This window comes from Zalophus californianus, chromosome 10 (assembly GCF_009762305.2).
Source record: "Zalophus californianus isolate mZalCal1 chromosome 10, mZalCal1.pri.v2, whole genome shotgun sequence".
Lineage (NCBI taxonomy): Eukaryota > Metazoa > Chordata > Mammalia > Carnivora > Otariidae > Zalophus > Zalophus californianus.
Genome location: NC_045604.1, coordinates 41745025 through 41766097, shown reverse-complemented (window position 1 = coordinate 41766097; position 21073 = coordinate 41745025). Strand labels below are relative to the sequence as shown.

The window sequence follows — 21073 nt, the reverse complement described above, 5'->3', positions numbered from 1 at the left end:
TTAAACATAATTCAGGATTTCACACATTATCACAAATCCTTCTAATTCTGGATGACTTTGACTCTTTTTAGTGGTACTTGTTAGTAAATACTGGAATGAGACTAAAATTGTGTTCAAGAACGAACTAGTATAACTAAGGGGACTGGAACTCCAATGGAAAAAAAGAGCATGACAAATGGAAAAGTAACCAGAGTAAGAAACAGATTTAAATAGTGAAAAATCTTGGGGTTTTGAAAATGTCTTCACAGTCAATCACAGAATACCTTTGTGAGTGCTGTAAAGGGCTGCAAACGTCACCGTGAAGAAAGTTGTGGAGTATTTCCCAGCATTAACTAAATGAGGAAAGGCCCTTTTTGTGTCTCGGTATCGGCGCAGGCACTGGATGAAGCGAAGCCAAGCAGGAATGCACTGAACAATGGCCCGTACACCATATGAATATTTGTGGCAAATTTCTGGTTCTGTGAAGATTTCAAAGAAGAAAAAATTGTAATTTAAAAAAAATAGCCTGTTCACATCATTTCGTTATATATTATAACCACTATCAAAAGTCCATAAAAGCAAGAAGCGTATGTTTCAGAATCACTTTCTTCTTTGTAACAATTATATTCTCAAACTTTTTAGTGATAGCTAAGCCAAGGAAAGAAGGTAAATACACAGGGTGAACCTACAGGGAAAATCTGCCCTCTCATATTTCGGACTACCTGTTCTGAATCACTTTCTTTGGAATGTGATAAAACTATAGGAAAATTAGAAGATGAGTACACTAATCAAAGGAAAAAAAAGTTCTGTAATTTAATACATATGGAAAACATACAAATATCACTGATGACTCTAGTCAACTTCATGAACTCCAAACTGCCTTAATATATGGCAATGGGTTATACATGCTCTACTCCACCCTTTTTTAATGAAGAGCAGAGTTTATATTTTTAAATGAGAAGAATGGAGTTGGTAAATTAATTTTTCTTCAAATTCTGAGAATGCATTATAGTGCGATCAAGCTACAATAGAGTTGTGGTCTGCTGGCAATCAATGAAAATGTGTTGCCGCTGGCTCGATTAACTTTATTAGTCAGTTGTTACATAATCTGCCTAAATTTGGTCTTTGTCATTAAGGCAAAATTCCTTAATAACTTGTACTCCTGGCATACACTAAGAGTGGGAAAAAGAGCCAGAAGAAAAAACAAGATCCCCAATAAGAATTAAAAAACAATCTAAAATGACTTTCTCAAATCATGTGATCTAACTCTAAATAATCAGTATTTTTGCTCATTATAAAGCAATACTGTGATGGAAACTGTTGGCACTAAAGCATTTGTGATATAACTACCAGTGTACTAGAATTCTTTTCTTTTTTTTAGTTTTAGAATTCTCTTAAGCATAAGTTGCAAATCTCTTGGCAAATGGATGGCTAAAATCATAACATATAATTTAAGAGCCAAATTATATCAGATAAAGAGACTGCTAAAAGAGTGCCAAGTACATTTAATTAAGTTTATAATATTATTGGATGAGTTTTCACCATGATCTTAAATTTCTCATTCCCAATATTTCTTGGTTTACATTGGCAGTTTAGAGGTATGGACGCACATTCATACCCTACCTTCTGAATTATTTGGCAACAGGCCCCCACTTTCATCCCATTTGAGCTCAAAACTGTAGAAGCAGATCATATATTCCAGGTCCATCAATATCACTGACAGGCTGTTCAGCTGATCGGCCAGCCAGAAATCAGCAAAGCCTACCTTATGGAAGGGGGCTGTAAATACTCGAAACTGGGAGAAAGAAAAAAAATCAAAAAACACAGAGACAAGAAAATTCATATTAAAATTCTCTAACTCATGTCTGACCATGCAGTATGATTACTTTAGTTGATAAAATGGAAACCAGTGAGCCAATCACAAACACCAGGAGGGACCTGTCAACAGTGGCTAGGTTGAGCATTAGTAGTGAAGGGAATGAGCTGAATAGAAAACCAAGAAAGGAAATTAAAGTGCGGTAGAAAAGGCAGGCATAGCTATATAGTTAGAGAACAGAAAGCAGAGAGGGTAGGAAGAGTTGAAGCTGAAAGCACAGGGTGGCAGGAGACAGAAGCACAGACAGGATGTCTAGTGTTAGGCTCTAGGGTAAATTCTGCTAGGGACCCAAGTGCTATGATAATTTCTGGAATATCCTCCCATCTTAGCTGGGATGAGAGCTTAGTGAACTGAATACAAAGCTCTTCTTTGCCTATAGGGAGAGGAAGGGAAGAATGGTACATCACCTGAAGCATGCCTGCCTATTCTCTAACCAAAGTCACTTTCATTTCACTAATGCCATGGTAATAATGGTATTTATCTTGAAATTATGCCACAAAAATCATCAACCCATATCCCCACTGTTATAAAAACAATGTTAAATGAATTCAGATTAAATGTACTGAGTACTAATCCATGCTATATATTTTTCTCATAATGTATTTTTCATAATCCATTAACTATAACAATTCTATGAGCGTGATACATTTCATCTCCCCCTTTTACAGATGACCTAGAACAAACTCATCCTGACCTATTCTGTGGAAGACTGTTCAGCACTGCAAAGGGAAATCTGGCACTGCAGAGAGAGGAAGACTTAGATACTAATGTAATCATCAGAAACAGGCTCCAAATGTGCAGAACGCCTTGAGAGGCCCTAAGGAAAGTGAAGATGGAATGAAGGCAGCTTTTATCCTCACCCTGTCAGACCCTTTCTATCTTAAACAGGTAAAAATGAACTCCTAAAACAAGGAATTCCCACAAAGCAGCAGTTTTGAGAAAACAAGTCTAAATGAACAGCTCTCTGGCCATCCAGCTATGTTCATTTAGTAGACATATTCAGCATGGGAGACTAATGGCTCTTTCCCCTCAGACTTGGCTGATTCTATTTGTTCTGTAAACATTTCTCTTTGTTATTTGATGGAGATAATGGCTATATTATGAATCCATCCTGGACATCAACTATCTATGAAAGGTATTGGGTTGGGGTTTTGGAAATTAGACCAGATATCTGCAGGGCATAGTACAGGCTTTGCAATATTTTCTGGAGCTGATATATTTTGAGTCCATGGCTTCTTTGTGCATTTCACTGCTTCTGATGGTGCATTTTACTATTCTCCTATTCCTTAAATCATTCTCTTGCTCTTTCAATAAGCTGTGCAATAAGCCAGAGAGATAAGCTATATCGTTTGCAACCACAAAGTTTTGGGGGGAGGGGAGGGGGGAGGGCTGGGGGCTTAGTGGTTGGGATGTTAATCATTTATGCATGAAGAGGTTACCAGTTTATATAGTATTTTTTTTAAAGATTTTATTTATTTATTTGAGAGAGAGAAAGAGAGAGAGAGCATGAGAGGGGGGAGGGTCAGAGTGAGAAGCAGATTCCCCGCTGAGCAGGGAGCCCGATGTGGGACTTGATCCCGGGACTCCAGGATCATGACCTGAGCCGTAGGCAGTCGCTTAACCAACTGAGCCACCCAGGCGCCCCAGTTTATATAGTATTTTAAAAAACTGAGGTGCAGAGTGGACTTCAAAGATTCAAAGAAAGAACAAGAGGATAATTTAAGATATAACATCAAAAGGATGAGGAAATCTAACTCAATCTCTAGTCAAGGTCTTCTGTGAAAATGACAGCCTAGGGCAAATTTCTCACTGACATGAGACAGACTACCATCACGCTCATGATCTGCCAAATCCAGCCTCAAAAGCCAGCTAATACAAAAAAACCTCCATAAGAGCGTAAGAGGAGGAGAATGCACTAAGTAAGAAAAGAGATAGGGAAATGAGACTACAAAAGGAAAGGACTGGCATGAAAATAGAACCTGGAAGGGAAAATTTACAGAAGAGAAAAGATGAAAAAAGGAAAAAAGGAGGAAATAGTAAATGTTGGTATAATACAACTAAGGAAGGAATCAATATAATTATAGTCATTCAGCATTTAACAAAAATTATTACTATATGTCAGTCATTGTAGAAGTACAGAGATAAATAAAACATAGTTTCTACTCTCAAAGTCTGCACAAACAATGACTCATAGAACACTACATCAAAAACTAATGATGTAGGGTGCCTGGGTGGCTCAGATGGTTAAGCGTCTGCCTTCGGCTCGGGTCGTGATCCCAGGGTCCTGGAATCGAGTCCCGCATCGGGCTCCTTGTTAAGCAGGGAGTCTGCTTCTCCCTCTCCCTCTGCCTTTCCCCCTGCTTCTTCTCTCTCTGTCTCTCCCGCAAATGAATAAATAAAAATCTTAAAAAAAAAAAAAACTAATGATGTAATGTATGGTGATTAACATAACAATAAAATTTAAAGAAAAAAAATTCCCACAGTCTGGTTGGCAAATATATACCTAAAGATATAATGACAGCACTGTGTAATAAGTGCTATTACAGATAAATACACAAAATATCCTAGAAATACAAAGAAGGAAGAGCAAGTTGCTCAGTTAGAGACAGGTTAAGGGTGAGGTGGGTAGGAAATTAACAGACCATCCTGAACTCCCTGGCATTTACACATAGTCAAATTCTTCTTAAATTTATCTGAATTCCCCTGAGTGAGAATTCTCCTTCTTCCTTTCTTATTCTGGCTAAGGTCTTCCAACTTCTACATTGTGATTTTGATTAAAATGATAATGATTCACTGAATGACAGTGTTAAGAAAGCTAGAGACAATTAAAAATATCTGGTATTTTACCCACATACACAAAAAGGCCACTAATAAGTTATTACAAAGGATATATGCTAACAACATTTTCTAAGTTAATGCAGATAAACAGTTAAGGAGATGAAGTTTAATTTCTACTTTCATTTTTATTTATCTATTTTTAATTTATTAACATATGTATTATTTGTTTCAGGGGTACAGGTCTGTGATAATTTTTACTTTTAGAGGCTTGTGAATAATCAATTAATTTGAACCACTAGATCAAAGTTAAACACCTTAGGTACGGTCACTACCAGCTCTCACTGTTTAACTGCACTGGTTAAGAGTAAGGATTATGAAACCAGACTGCCTGGGCTGATATTCCATCTCCATTACTTACTGGCTATGCATTAAACTCCTCTGAAATTAGGTTTCCTCATTTATAAAATGTGGATTGATAGCAGCTCCAACCTCAGGGTTATTAAAAGGGTGAAATAAATTAGCACATAAAAATGTCCAAAACAGTGCATTATTAAATGAGAATACATCTCTATTCTCACAGTAGAGACATGCATAAACATTTTACTATAAAACAAATTATTTGAAAAATCAATTTCTAAATTATATAGGAAAGGACTTTAATTTAAAAACTTTAAGTAGCTTTGAGGCACCTGGGTGGCTCAGTTGGTTAAGTGTCCAACTCTTGGTTTCGGGTCAGGTCATGATCTTGGGGTCCTGGGATGGAGCCCCATGTTGGGCGCTCTGTGCTCAGCATAGTTTCTGCTTAGGACTCTCCCCCTCTGCCCCTTCCCCTCCAACTCTTTCTCTCTCTCTCTAAAATAAATCAATAGATCTTTAAAAAAATACTTTAAGTAGCCTTTTAGAAGAATAAATTCGTATTTTTGTTTAGAAAATCTGAGCCATTGCTTATGTTTCCCAATTGGATTTCTAATCAGGGCAAATACAGATATGCAGAGATTTATGACCTAATTAATGCAAATAAACTGTACTAATTTGACATGTAAGTATCAACATAAATAAATTTCTAATAAAAATATTGTTTAGCTTTTTGGGGGAGATGTATAGCATATAAATTCCATAGATTCAAATTTGAATATGGATATAAATGGCATCCAGTGCCTACCACCACTATAGCTAAGTGATATATATTCTTTTCCACTAAAAATTAAAGGAAAAGAAAAAGAAGGAAATGTACTTTTACTTTAAGATGAGGCTTTTAAAAAAGAGAAACATAACTACGGTGGAAATGTTTTTGCTAATTCACTAGAAATAAGTCTCAGGTTAAGTTTTCTCAGTAAGATTTGAATTAAAATAAGTGAACAGGTCAATTAATATTAAGATGCTCTATAAATAACATTTTTCCTGTGTACAATTATTATTACAAATATAACAAACCACAGTGCTTCCTTGTGCATTTCATGGCTTCTGATGGTGCATTTTACTATTCTCTTATTCCTTATTATATCATCATTGCCAACCTATTCCATCAATAAGTCCTATTTATTAGCACACAGCAGATATATCGATAAATGTCTACTCAATGGGGAATCATTCTGCTAATAAGACTAACTGGTCATGCATGAATCATAGCTTACTATTTAAGCAGAGAAAGATGCACTGGGGAAATGCTCACTTTACACACAATGTACACAATGATATTATTCTGTTATTGCAATGATGCAAACCATATTAACATCTGAGTTTTCTGAGTCTTTCGAACCTCATCTCAAAATAATATAGAGATTTCACAATAGTTGAGAGATAATAGATATTTATAATCTTAAAGTTATTTCCTTGTAACCATAAGAATACTACATTTTTATGCAAATAAGTTTTACAATTCCACAAAATCTAGCAATAAAATGACAAATACTCTCAAAATAAAAAGGTAATCTAATATTGTTGTACTAACTGGATATGATTTATTTTTAGTATAAATTTCAAAAAAACTGGTTCAAATTTTCATCATAAAAAAATCCTTTAAGAAGCATGTTTTCTAAATGATAACAAAATGTTTGAAAGGTGATTGCAAACTTTTCAAAATACTCCTGTAGATCTAAGTTCCGAATGTAGACCCAAAGTTAGCCCTAGGGGTGCTATACTTAATGGGAGTGATTTGCTCTTTTATTTATTAATACTTAATGAAATTGGAGAAAGGGGGATATTCCTCAATTTGTGATAAAGATCCTACTGGAAGAAATAAATACAAATAAATAATAACCAACTTTGGGGGAAAAAAAAAATCAAGGCGATCTGGGCCATTTTCTTTTCCTGATTGCTATACATACTTAACCTGTTCTAGATCATAAGTGGCTTTTTACTTGTGTGCTTACAATGTTTTTTAATAGGAAAGCCATAATTTATATCTTCGGATTTAAAAAATTTAAGTAATGCTAGATATAGGGAATGTATTGCTAAGAACAAAAAAAAAAATTCCGCTAACCTTAGGGTCATATAAAAGGAAAGAGGAAGTAGTAGTATACCTTCTGAGGTAGAAAAAAAAGGCAGTAGTATACCTTCTGAGGTAGAAAAAAAAATAAGACAATAATTACAAGAATTCTAAAAGTATGTGTAGAGTCCAGTCAATTTAATCATTAATTTTCACTTTATTGTTAGTTGTCATTCACCACCTAAGAAATAATTACGGGAGAGCATTCCCGATTAATTTTGAAAATAGAGCTGGTTTAACTCAGGAGTAAGCAGAAGTCCCTTCCCCAAGCTATCTTTAAACTATCACAAAAAATACAGTAGCTATTTTTCAAGAAATTCTATATCCTATTGCTGAGACTGTATGATTTGGAGATGATTAAAGAACTAGGTAAAGTGGAAGAAGAAATGGAATTTATTATCAATAAGAATCAAAGTTTCTCAAATTAAAGCTGTCAATCCGGTAAGATATTCTTAAATGCTTTTAGAGAACTAATCTTTTGTAAAATAAAAATGTTTCACTACTACTATCAATTTAGAGGAAAATAATAGTTTCACCACTTCTAAAATACAAAGAAATTCAAAGAGTTCTATGTGTTATCACAGCTGGTTAAATAATTTGTATTTAAAAATACTTAAATTGATCATGAATTAATTATTATTAACTTGCAAAATCATTTCAATATCTGGACACTTTATACTTTTTTAAGAGGAAAAAAATGCATGATTGTTTTTCCCAGGGCCACTGCACTGTACAATATAAGGTATACCAATCACACTATATTCTACCCCCCTGGCTCTAGAGCACCACTTACACAGACTACAAAGTGAACCACACCTTCTGGAGTTGTGCAATACAGCACACTTGGTTTCTTCCCGGAGGAAACAAATGACCAATACACCACTCTGAAAATGGTAGACAAATTTCTGACTTACCAGCAGTTTAAGCAGCCAAAACCGTGACTTATAATAAAAAGTTTTGGTGGGATTGATAAGAAAGAAAACCATAAATCCATAAAGGACAAGTGGATACACATATGTAGGGATGACACTAATTGGAGCAAAGAAGCATGCCAGAAGGCTCAGGCACCACAATATCCCAAGGAATCCAGCAATCTGATAAAGGATGGAAAGACAAAGAGAAAACTGTTATTTTTATTTTTCCATTACTCAGAAATATCTTTAATAAAACAAAGGTAGGATACATGTTTAGATATAATGTCAATAACCTTCTTCAAGTAGAAGATGGATTTCAGTATCCACGAAACCAGCTATATAGCTAATGTGAAATAAATTCATGGGACTTTATGTCTTGCTTCGATTACCTCAAAAAGATGCTGATGAGACAAATTGCTTCTTGGATTAAGTTCGAAGATGAGCACATGATTCACTCCAGCCTGTCTCCAACCATATGTGTTGATGCCCAGTAGAAAAAGGAATTCAATCAGAAGAAAGCCACCCCGATATATTCTTATCAAGGGCCATATACTTCTATCTGTTTCAAGTTTAAATACAGCTGAAAAAAATCAATTAATTGGTTAGTTAGAAAATTCATAATGTGTCCTATAATTGTCTTTTTTTAATTCTCAATGACACACTCCTTGACATAAAAAGTTTTTATAAATAAAACCTAAGCCTAGCTCATCTCAAGAGCATGACAAACTTGCATCCAGGTTCTTTCCCTTCTTCATTTCACTCTACAAAATTCACCAGAATAATTTTCCCAAAACTAGACTTTGGCAAGTTATTCCACTGTTCCATTAGTTTCTTAGATGACAGAGAATCACAGTGAAATTGTTTAGAACCAAAAGATCAGTTTTGTCAGCTAAGGATTTCTAGCATGATATAACTTCCTTAGCTTTGCTCTCTCTGTTATTAAACTGGTTATAGTAATATCTACCTCACAGAGTTGCCGTGAAAATTAAGACATAGTACACATGAAGACAACAATAAAAGCAAATGAACACTGTAATGTCATATAAATGATAACAGTTAATATTTACAGAATGCTTACTATGTGCTAAGGATTGTTCTCTATTTTTACATATAATAACTCATTTAATCCTCACAATGGTTCTATGAGTTAAAAAATATTATTTCCCTTTGATTAGTGGGGAAATTAGAGCATAGAGAGGCTGAGTAATTTGCTCAGGATTACAAAGCTGGTAGAGGGCAGTACCAGGATTTTAACTCAGATAGTTTTGACCCAAAGCCCACAGTCTTACCCATTACATTCTACTGTCCATATGCTCATACAAATGATCAGTACCACTATTACTCTCTGGTTCTCTAATAACTATAACATTCAAACACCTCAGCCTTGTAATTCAGTTCTTCATCACAATCTGATCTCCAATTCACTTTTCCCAAACTTAACTCACAATGCTCCTAAACATTAATTCTTATCTCCTGATGAATTTTATTAGTCTTTTCACAAGTCGGCTTCTCACATTTGCTTATGTTGTCCCCTATACCTAAAATGGCCTTGCACTTTCTTTCCACCAGTTCAAATTCTACTTAATATTTAAAGCCAATCCTTACCTGTTCATAAATTTATTGAATGAGTGTTTCATTTTGAGCCTACTATGTGCCAAATATTTCAATTTGGCTAAAGATTTCTCAGTTTTCTAAATAACTATAAAATTATTTATTAGACTCACTTGAAATTTAACTATATACTGTCTTATACTTAATTTAAATATTTATTAACTTTATATTCTCTATAGTACATAGCACATTTGATAATTTAAAAATAACAGGGTAGAAAAAGCCTTTCCTTTAGAGTCAAATACTAGAGACCAGATTTCAAATTCTAGCTACTCTAGGGAAAATAAATTTATTTTTCCACATCTCCATTTCCTTCTGGTCAATGGTGATAATATCAATTCTCCTAAGTTTGTTAAGAAGACTAAATATGACTGAAGACTCCAAGATTCCAGAGTAGGAGACCTTAGATTTGTTTGGTCCCAGAAACTCAACGAGATAGCTGTCAAATCATTCTGACCACTGCGAACTCAACCAGAGATCTAAGAAAAGAACTGCTGCAAATCTACAAATAGAAAACCAACCACTTTCTGCAAGAATGACAAGAAGGAAAAGCTCACCTGAAAAAAGAGAACAAGAGGCAGTGCTGACTGCCAGGGACCTAATCACTATAGGTATAAGTAAGATGTCAGAAATACAGATCAGAATAATGATTATAAAGATACTAGCTGGGCTTCAAAAAGCATAGAACACACTAGAGTATCCTTTTCTGGAGAAATAAAAGAACTAAAATCTAATCAAGTCTAAATAAAAAAGGCTACTAATGAGATGCAATCAAAACGAGGCTCTAACTGCTAGGTTAAATGAGGCAGAAGACAGAATTAGTCATATAGAAGACAAAATGATGGAAAATAGAGAAGCTGAAAAAAAGAGAGATAAACAACTACTGGATCACAAGGGGAGAATTGGAGACATAAGTGATACCATAACGTGAAAAAAATATTAGAACAACTGGGATCCCAGAAGAAGAGGAAAGAGAGAGAGAGAGAGGCAGAAGGTAGACTGGAGCAAATTACAGTGGAGAACTTCCCTAATTTGGGGAAGGAAACAGGCATCAAAATCCAGAAGGCACAGAGAACCCCCCCTCAAAATCAATAAAAATAGGTCAACACCCCACCACATAATAGTGAAACTTGCAAATCTCAGAGACAAAGAGAAAATCCTGAAAGCAGCTCAGGACAAGAGGTCCTTAACCTACAACAGTAGAAACATTAGACTGGCAGTAGACCTACACACAGAGACCTGGCAGGCCAGAGAGGACTGGCATGATATATTCAGGGTGCTAAATGAGAAAAATATGCAGCCAAGAATACTTTATCCAGCTAGGATGTCATTCAAAATAGAAGTGATAAAAAGGACAAACAGAAACTAAAAGATTTTTTGATCACTAAACCAGCCCTGCAAGAAATATTAAAGGGGATCCTTTAAGTGAAGAGAGAGCCCAAAAGACAGACAGACCAGAAAGGAACAGAGACAATATAAAGTAACGGTGACTTTACAAGTAGGACAATGGCACTAAATTCCTATCTTTCAATAGTTACTCTGAATGTAAATGGGCTAAATGCCCCAATCAAAAGACACAGGGTATCAGATCGGATAAAAAAGCAAGACTCATCGATATGCTGTCTGCAAGAGACTCATTTTAGACCCAAAGACACCTGAAGATTGAAAGTGAGGGGGTGGAAAACCATGTATCATGCTAATGGACATCAAAGGAAAGCTGGGGTAGCAATCCTTTGATCAGACAAATTAGATTTTAAGCCAAAGACTGTAATAAGAGATGAGGAAGGACACTATATCAAAATTAAAGGGTCTATCCAACAAGAAGATCTAACAATTATAAATATTTATGCCTCTAACATGGGAGCAGCCAATCTATAAGCCAATTAATAACAAAATTAAAGAAACACATTGATAATAATACAATTATAGTAGGGGACTTCAACACCCAATTCACTGCAACAGACAAATCATCTAACCCAAAGATCAACAAGGAAATAAGGGCTTTGAATGACACACTGGACCAGATGGACTTCACAGATATATTCAGAACATTCCATCCTAAAGCAATAGAATACACATCCTTCTCAAGTGAACAGGGAACATTCTCCAGAATAGATCACATACTGGTGACAAATTAGGTCTCAACTGGTACCAAAAGACTGGGGTTATTCCTAGCATATTTTCAGACCACATTGTTTTGAAACTTCAACTCAGTCATAAGAGGAAATTTGGAAAGAACTCAAATACATGGAGGCTAAAAAGCATCCTACTATAAAGAATGAATGGGTCAACCAGGAAATTAAAGAATTTTAGAAAATTCATGGAAACAAATGAAAATGAAATCACAACTTCTCAAAACCTTTGGGATGCAGTAAAGGTGGTCCTTAGAGGGAAGGATATAGCAATACAAGCCTTTCCCAAGAAACAAGAAAGGTCTCAAATACACAACCTAACCTTATACCTAAAGGAACTGGAGAAAGAACAGCAAATAAAGTCTAAATCCAGCAGGAGAAGAGAATTAATAAGGATTAGAGCAGAAATCAATGAAACAGAAACCAAAAGAACCTTAGAACAGATCAACAAACCTGGAGCTGGTTCTCTGAAAGAATTAATAAGATTGATAAACCCAAGCCCAGACTATCAAAAAGAAAAATGGGAAAGGACCCAAATAAGTAAAGTCATGAATGAAAGAAGAGAGAATGCAAGCTGCTGCAGCCACTCTAGAAAACAGTATGGCGGTTCCTCAAAAAGTTGAAAATAGAGCTACGACCCAGCAACTGCACTACTAGGTATCTACCCCAGAGATACAAATGTAGTGATCCAAAAGGGCACTTGCACCCCAATGTCTATAGCAGCAACGTCCACTATAGCCAAACTATGGAAAGAGCCCAAATGTCCTCTGACGGATAAAGAAGATGTGTTGTATATGTGTGTATACACACACAAAATGAAATACTACTCAGTCATCAAAAACAATGAAATCTTACTATTTACAACGATGTGGATGGAACTAGAGGGTATTATGCTAAGGGAAGTAAACCTGAGAAAGATAATTATCATATGATCTCACTCGTATGTCAAATTTAAAAAACAAAACAGGATCATCAGGCAAGGGAGGGAAAACAAAATAAGATGGAATCAGAGAGGAAGACAAAGCATATAAGACTACTATAGGAAACAAACTGGGGGTTGCTGGAGGGGAGGGAGGGTTGGGGGATGGGGTAACTGGGTGATGGGCATTAAGGAAGGCACATGATGTAATGAGCACTGGGTGCTATATAAGACTGATGAATCACTGAACTCTACCTCTGAAAGTAAAAATACACTATATGTTAATTAATTGAATTGAAATTGCACAAATATAAAGATGAAATTATTCTTAAAATGAAGATTAAATGTGATCAACATATATTATATGCCTAAAACAATGATGTGTATTCAGTACATATCAGTTTCTTTTTCCTTTTGCTTGAGGAAGCCTCATTTTTTTCATTAATTTCACAAATATTTATTAGATGCCTGTTGTACCTAACAGCATTCCAAGAGCTGGAAAGTCAGTAATAAACAAAAGAAAAAATGTCTGTCTTCTGGAAACTTCTATTCTGTATAACGTCAGATAGTGATAAGGGTTTTAAAGGAAAAAAATAGGGAAAGGAAATGAAGAATGATGTTATTAGGTGCTATATTAGATAGAGTGGTTAAGAAGATCTCTTAGGAGATGACATTTGCAGGGGTGCCTGGGTGGCTCAGTCGTTAAGTGTCTGCCTTCAGCTCGAGTCATGATCCCAGGGTCCTGGGATCAAGCCCCTTATCAGGTTTCCTGCTCAGCAGGAAGCCTTCTTCTCCCTCTCCCACTCCCCCTGCTTGTGTTCCCTTTTTTGCTGTCTCTCTCTCTGTCAAATAAATAAATAAAATCTTAAAAAAAAAAAAGGGAAATGACATTTGCAGAGATCCTTTTTTTTTTTTTTAAAGATTTAATTATTTATTTTAGAGAGGTGGGGGGAGAGATAGAGGGAGAAACAGTCTTAAGCAGACTCTGCTGAGAGTGGAGCCCAACACAGGGCTTGATCCCATGACCCTGAGATCAGGATCTGAGCCAAAACCAAGAGTTGGATACTTACCAACTGCACCACTTAGGTGCCCCGACATTTGCAGAGATCTTAAGGAAAGAGAGAATGAATCATGTGAATATATGGAAAAATAGGGCTCCAAATACAGAAGTACAAAAGGCCCTGAGATACGTTGAGCCTAGTGTTCCAGGAACAGGAAGAAGGCAAAGGGCAGTATAATTGAAATAAATGAGAGGCAAAGCAGTAAAAAGTTAGCCAAGAGAAGATCAGGTAGGACTTTATAGTATTTTGTCAAGACTTACAGTTTTACAATGTATGAAGCCAATGAAAGGTTTTACATATAAGTAACATGACCAATTAATAATTTTAAAGGGTATTCCACTGTTAAATGAAGAAGAGACCATAAAGGATCAAGCATGATAGCAAGATTAATTAGATTATGAATAAAAAGCTATATATGGTTTTACATCATGATTCCTAAGCAAAATCCATAAATATAACAGTCAGTTAACAAAAATAATAAGCCTAGGTCCCAAAGAATGTACAATAAAAACACTGGAGCTAATAAATTCAGCCAAGTTGCAGAGTACAAAATCAACACATGAAACTTAGTTGTCTTTGTATATACCAGCAATGAATACTCTGAAATGAAATTAAGAAAACAATTCCAACTACAATAGCACCCAAAAGAATAAAACACCTAGGAATTAATTTACTTAAGAAGGTATTAGATGTGTACATTAAAAACTACAAAACACGGCTGAAAGAAATCCCATGTTCATGGATTTGCAAGACTTGATATCATTAAGATGATAATGCTCAAAGTGTTCTGCAGATTTATTATAATCCCTATCAAAATTCCAATGGCCTTTTTTTTCAGAAATGGAAAAGTCAATCCTCAAATTGATAATGGAATTGGTAGAGGCCCGAGATAGCCAAAAGCATTGTTGAAAAAGAACAAAGTTAGAGGACTCACTTTTTGTAGTTTCAAAATTTACTATAAAACAGTGTGGTACTGGCATAAAAACAGGCATACAGACAAATGGAATGGAATTGGGAGTTCAGCAATAAATCTATATATCTGGGGCACCTGGGTGGCTCAGTCGTTAAGTGTCTGCCTTCAGCTCAGGTCATGATCCCAGGGTCCTGGGACTGAGCCGCACATCAGGCTCCCTGCTCTGCGAGAAGCCTGCTTCTCACTCTCCCACTCCCCGTGCTTATGTTCCCTCTCTCGCTGTGTCTCTCTCCATTAAATAAATAAATAAAATCTTAAAAAAAGAAATGTATATATCTGTGGCCGATTGGTTTTCAACAAGAGTGCCAAGACCATTCAATGGAAAAGAATATTTTCTTCAACAAATGGTGCTGGGACATCTACATATCCACATGCAAAAGAATGAAGTTGAACCCCTCTCTCATCATGTACAAAAATTAGTTCAAAGAAAGAAAAATACTGATCAATCAGGCTTTATCAAAATTAAAAACTTTTGTGCATCAAAGGATACAATTTAGAAAACGAAAAACAATTTATACAATTGGAGAAAATATTAACAAATCATGTATCTTGGTAAGGGTCTAGTACCCAGAATATATAAAGAATTCTTATAACTCAACAATAAGAAGGCAAGTCAATTAAAAAATGAGCAAAGGACTTGGACAGGCATTTTTCCAAAGAAAATATACAAATAGCTAATAAGCCCATATGAAAAAATGCTCAATACCATTAGTCATTAGGGAAATGCAAATCAAAACATTAACAAGATACCACTTCAAACCCACTAGAATGGCTATAACTAAAAAAATAAATAAAAAGGAAAACCATGAAGTTGGTAAGGGTGTAAAGAAAATGGAACCCTCATAAATTCCTGGTGAAAATGAAAAATGGTGCAGCCTCTATGGAAAACAATTTGGTGGTGCCTCAGAAGCTTAAACATAGAATTACCACATAACTGAATGACTCCACTCTTAGGTATATATCCAAAAGAAGTGAAACCAGGTACCCAAAGAAATCCATGAGTATGCATGTTCACAGCAGCACAATACATATTAACTGAGGCGTACAAACAACCCAGTATAGTATATATTCAGTTTTGGTAGATACTGTCAAACAGTTCTCCAAAGTGCTATACCCATTTGTCACTCATTCACTTTAATATCTTCACAGCATTTCATTGTACAGAGGTAACATTATCTAGTTTTTTAAACAACTGATGGACATCTGAGTGGTTTCTAGGATTTTGTTACTATAAACAAAATGGCAGTGAATACACTCATCTCATACATGTCCTTGCACCCATATACAAGTATGTCTGTAAGATAAATTTCTAGAAATAAAATTGCTTAACCACAGTGAGTGCATTTAAAAATTTACATATACTGCCAAATTACCCTCCAAAGAGATTGAAACAATTACTACTCTTCCTATTAGGTTATGAGTGCCTGCTATTTCACACACTTATATGTACTTTAAATAGCCAAACTCATATCTTTATCAAACCAAAAAATGAAATATGGTATATTGTTATTGTACCAAATTAAGTAAAGGTTCTTAGAAATCTATAAGAGAACAAGTTTTAAAAAATCTAATTGGGTAACTTTTCATCTTCATCAAACTAAATATCTGAAATATGTGAATTTCAGACAAATTATTAAATATCAGGTCATATCCCCTTGAGAAACTACACCAATAACGCACATTATTTTTTGATGTGAATGAAAAAAGAATCGTGCTTATACATGCATTATTACTGCTGTGTTTCTCATCTTTCAACACAGTTACCTTTTAGTACCCGCTGGGAGATAAATAAGGATAGACAGCTGGCTTTACATTTACCCTCCCTCCCCCTACCCCCCCACACAAAGATCAAACAAAGAAGAGTTCTGAGGTGAGAGATCATAATGCACCACACTAAATGCATAAACCACATACATTAAAAAAAAAATTAGACTGTCTCACAAAAGTCTGTATTTACAAAAGAAAACAAAACCCTAATTTGTCCCTGAATTTAAAAAACTTCTTTTCAATGCACTCACATAAAAAGAATGAAGTTTATTTTTTCTTATTATTTGATGATGATAATGATAATTACAAACAGACTCATCTTGAAAATAAAAGAAAAAAATTCACACAAAAATGACTGAGGTTTTTCTTAGAAAGAACAACTCCCATCACATACACCATATAATTTATACTGATGTAGTACTTTACAACTATAAACATGTTTTATACTTTTTTTAAAAAATATTTGAGAGAGTGTGTGCACATGTGCGCATGTGACTGGGGGGAGGGGCAGCGGGAGAGAGAGATGGAGAAAGAATTTCCAGCAGACTCCCTGCTGACCACGGAGCCTGACATGTGATGTGGGGCTCAATCCCAAGACCCTGAGATCATGACCTGAGGCAAAATCAAGAGTCAGATCCTTAACCGACTTAGCCACCCAGGCACCCCAGTTTTACTTATACTTCTTAGTTGATCTCCATGAAGTGGTCTCAAGTATCTTCCACTCTTATCATCTAATCCTCTCCTTCACACTAGGTGAATTTATCATTTCTCTCCTTCATAACCCAATCCCCCTTCCTATGCCCCATCCTCTTCCCATACCAACAAAATCTCTGCTTATCTGTCTCCTCTTAAAATGCCTTTCATCCCATCAGTCTTCCCCGATGCTTTCATTTAATGTAATCACTTTGTTCCTTTGACCTGCTTAGAACATTTAACATTTTCTGTCTTGTATTATTACTGTTTTAATATATGTTTTAATCTCCCTTACATAATAAACTTCATAAGGAAAGGGATTCTCTTATCTATCTTAATACTCATAAGTATCAAGCATATCATGAAATATATAAAATTTACCTGTTGAATGATTGAATTCTAAAATGACCCTGTAAATTTAAGGTAATAAGTCACCTAATAAATAAGGAAATTATTTCAGAGAAGTTAAATGATATCCTTAAAGCCAAAACAACTAACAAACAGTGGAGCTGAGACTGAAACACAGGCTTTTTGAAGACAAGTCAGTGTTCCTTCCCTAACAGCTAGCTTAACAATCTAGGGCTGGGTTTTTTATTGCAATATTCCCATGTAGTCTATATAAATAGGCTGCATTCATTTAAAGAAACAGAATTAGATTAAAATATGATCATAAATTATACCAATATTAGGATAACTATACCCAAAAGGAAAACCAAACCAAACAAATGACCAAACACCACCCCATCCCTCTGAATCATTTCTAACAACAAAAAACTTAGCCCTGACAAATTTCTCTTTCAGTAGCAGCTCTGTTAGTTTGGTACTAGTTTTGGTAGAGGGACAGAATAGAACAAAGGCATATTACTAAGGATAATTTAATTCAAAATTTAAACAACTTACCGGCAAGCACAAGGGTAATATTCAGTACAATGAATATTCCACAAAATAGGCCAACTCTAAAAGTAGTCCATGCTGGTGCAGGCTGTAGACAGAAAAACAGCATGCTGGGCATAGGGCAAAACACTGCACATTTAGTATATGCTGTAATAAATTAGTAGTATGAGACCCAAAGCTCTACCATGAAAACAAAAATATTTTATGAACTGAATTTTTTATATATCAGAACCAGAGAAACATCATTCTCCTGTAACATAAAATGGATTTGCCAGTTATTCAAATTCCTTTACAAAAATCTGATTACTAAATAAACAAGAATTTAATCTTGAACACTGAATTATATATACACTGAGTTTTTCTTATGGGAGAAATATAAGTGCAATTTCATTTTTACAAAGTATGTATCTTTAAATTTTGTAGGTCACGATTACTCAGAATTCACATATTTGGTACTATGAACCATGGAGACAATGGCAAAATTAAGAACACTTGTTTTCTATATCACTTCCACTATTAACACTGGGGTAACTAAAAAGTGAATTTTTTTAAAAGATTTTATTTATTTATTTGAGAGAGAGCGAGCACAAGCAGGGGGAGCAGCAGGCAGAGGGAGAGGGAGAGCAGGTTTCCCGCTGAGCAGGGAGCCCGATACGGGGCTTGATCCCAGGACTCTGGGATCATGACCTGAGCCAAAGGCAGATGCTTAACTGAGTGAGCCACCCAGGCGTCCCTAAAGTGAATTTTTAAGATATAAAGAAATTCTCCAGAGACTGGAATATTAGAATCTCCAGAGTGTGTAGGTTCAAAAAATATTTTTCTCTATTTTATGGTAGTTTTGTATTTAGAAAATGATAAAAGGAAATCAACTGTTTTCTAATATAAAAGGAAGTACCCTGATATTTTAAACATAAACGTATGAGAAACAGGAGAGAGAAAATATTGTGGAATTAAATATTTGCTATGAAATTATAAAGAACTTCTGTTGTTGTTAAAGGTATAATATCTTAAATGTTACATTTAAGATAGTTTAAATGTTTTCTAAAAACCTTTAAATGAAAAAAAGCATTGAAACTCCCTCTGCTGAAAACCTTTAAATGAAAAAAAGCATTGAGACTCTCTCTGACTTATATATTAATCAGTAACAGGTAGCTGAATTGTTAAAGATTGAAAGCATCCAGAGGGAAGACAGTCATCTATATTTTCAAAAAAATTTTTTCTAGTTTAAAAAATTGTGTAATTTATCATATATAAAAGAATATATATAATGTATTTGGACTGTTAGGAACTGAATAATAAAGTGTTCACCCATCATGAGAAACAACATTTCTATTACCTTTCAAGTCCCTATCCCTTCCAGATCCATAAACCTTCCCTCCTCACCAAGGATAACCATTTCCGTGTTTTCTTAGCTTTACCACTTCTTTTTGCATTTATAAATACCTTAGTTTTTCAAGATTTTATTTTTAATAGCTTTACTAAAATATAACTCACATATACTAAACTGCACATATTTAAAGTATACAATTTGATGTTTTGCTATATGTAAACACTTAGGAAATTATTACCATAATCAAGACAATGAACATATCTATTGCCCTTCCCAAGAGATTTCTCATGCCCTTCTATAACACTTTTCTGCACACCACACCCTATACCACCCCAGAGAAAACCATGGATCTGCTGTCATTATACAGTAGTTTGCATTTTCCAGAGTTTTAGGTAAACAGCATCATATAGTATATACTCTTTTTTGGTCTGGTTTCTTTCCCTCAGTATAATTATTTTAAGATGCACCCATATTGTTCCATATATCAATGTTTATTCCTTTTTATTGCTGAGTAGTATGCCATTATATGGATATACCATTACTGTTTATCCATTCACCTATTGAGAGATATGATTTGTTTCCAGGTTTAGGCTATTATGACTAAAGCTGCTTCAGAACATTTCATGAACCATTTTCTTAAAGGATTTTATTTATTAATTTATTTATTTTAAAGAAGGCTCTATGCCCAACATGAGGCTCAAATTCATGACCCTGAGATCAAGAACTGAATGTTCTACCAACTGAGCCAGCCAGGTGCCCCTTGTGTACACATCTTTATATGAAAATATGATTCCATTTGTCTTGGGTTAATACCTAAGAGTATAGGCCAGATCATATGGTAGGTAAAGGTTTAATTTTTTAAGAAACTGCCAAATTGTTTTCCAATATGGCTGTATCATTTTACTTTCCACTAGCAGCATCCGAGATATCTGAGCTTTGTTCCTCAAACATTTAGTGTCCATGTTTTTAGTTATTCTAATAGGTATATGTTACCTCACTATGGTTTTAATTTGCATTTCCCTATGACTAATAATATTGAACATCTACTCACATGTTTACTTGCTATGCATACATCTGATTGTTCAGATCTCTTGCCCACTTTTAAGTTGGGTTGTTTGTTTTCTTATTTTTGAATACTAGAGTTCTTTATATATTTTGGATACAAGTTTTTTATCTATTATATTTTCTTCCTAGTCTGTTGCTTTTCATTCTCTTAATATTGTCTTCTACAGAGCAGAAGTTTTAAATTTTGATGAGGAGCTTCTGGTTTTATTTCTTAGAAATCGTTGCATAAACAAGTCATCAAGACTTTTTCCTATATTTTCTTCAAAAATGTGTACTTTTAGGTTTTCATTTAAATTTATATATACCTAAAATTAATTTTTATATATAGTGTGAAAGATGTGTGGAAGTTCTTTTTTTTTTTTTTTGCATGTGGAAGCGAATCGCTCCATCACCATTTGTTGAAAAAACTATCCTTTTCCCACTGAACTGTCTTTACATCTTTATTGAAAATTAGTTGACCAAGGGGAGGAGGGTGGGAGGATGGGTTAGCCTCGTGAAGGGTATTAAAGAGGGCACATTCTGCATGGAGCACTGGGTGTTATACACAAATAATGAATCATGGAATACTACGTCAAAAACTAATGATGAAATGT

At 34.9% G+C, this 21073-nt stretch overlaps 1 protein-coding gene across 1 annotated transcript in view; it reads right to left on the bottom strand.

Moving 5' to 3' along the window:
- XPR1 (xenotropic and polytropic retrovirus receptor 1) overlaps positions 1-21073 on the bottom strand; it is a 250678-nt gene that overhangs the window by 56042 nt on the left and 173563 nt on the right. Inside the window, exons 7-11 of the mRNA XM_027610878.2 lie at positions 18092-18173; positions 8425-8615; positions 8036-8215; positions 1603-1774; positions 264-458 (exon numbers count right to left, since the gene is read on the bottom strand). Coding sequence (XP_027466679.1) covers positions 264-458; positions 1603-1774; positions 8036-8215; positions 8425-8615; positions 18092-18173 — 820 coding nt within the window. The remainder of the gene's footprint in view (positions 1-263; positions 459-1602; positions 1775-8035; positions 8216-8424; positions 8616-18091; positions 18174-21073) is intronic.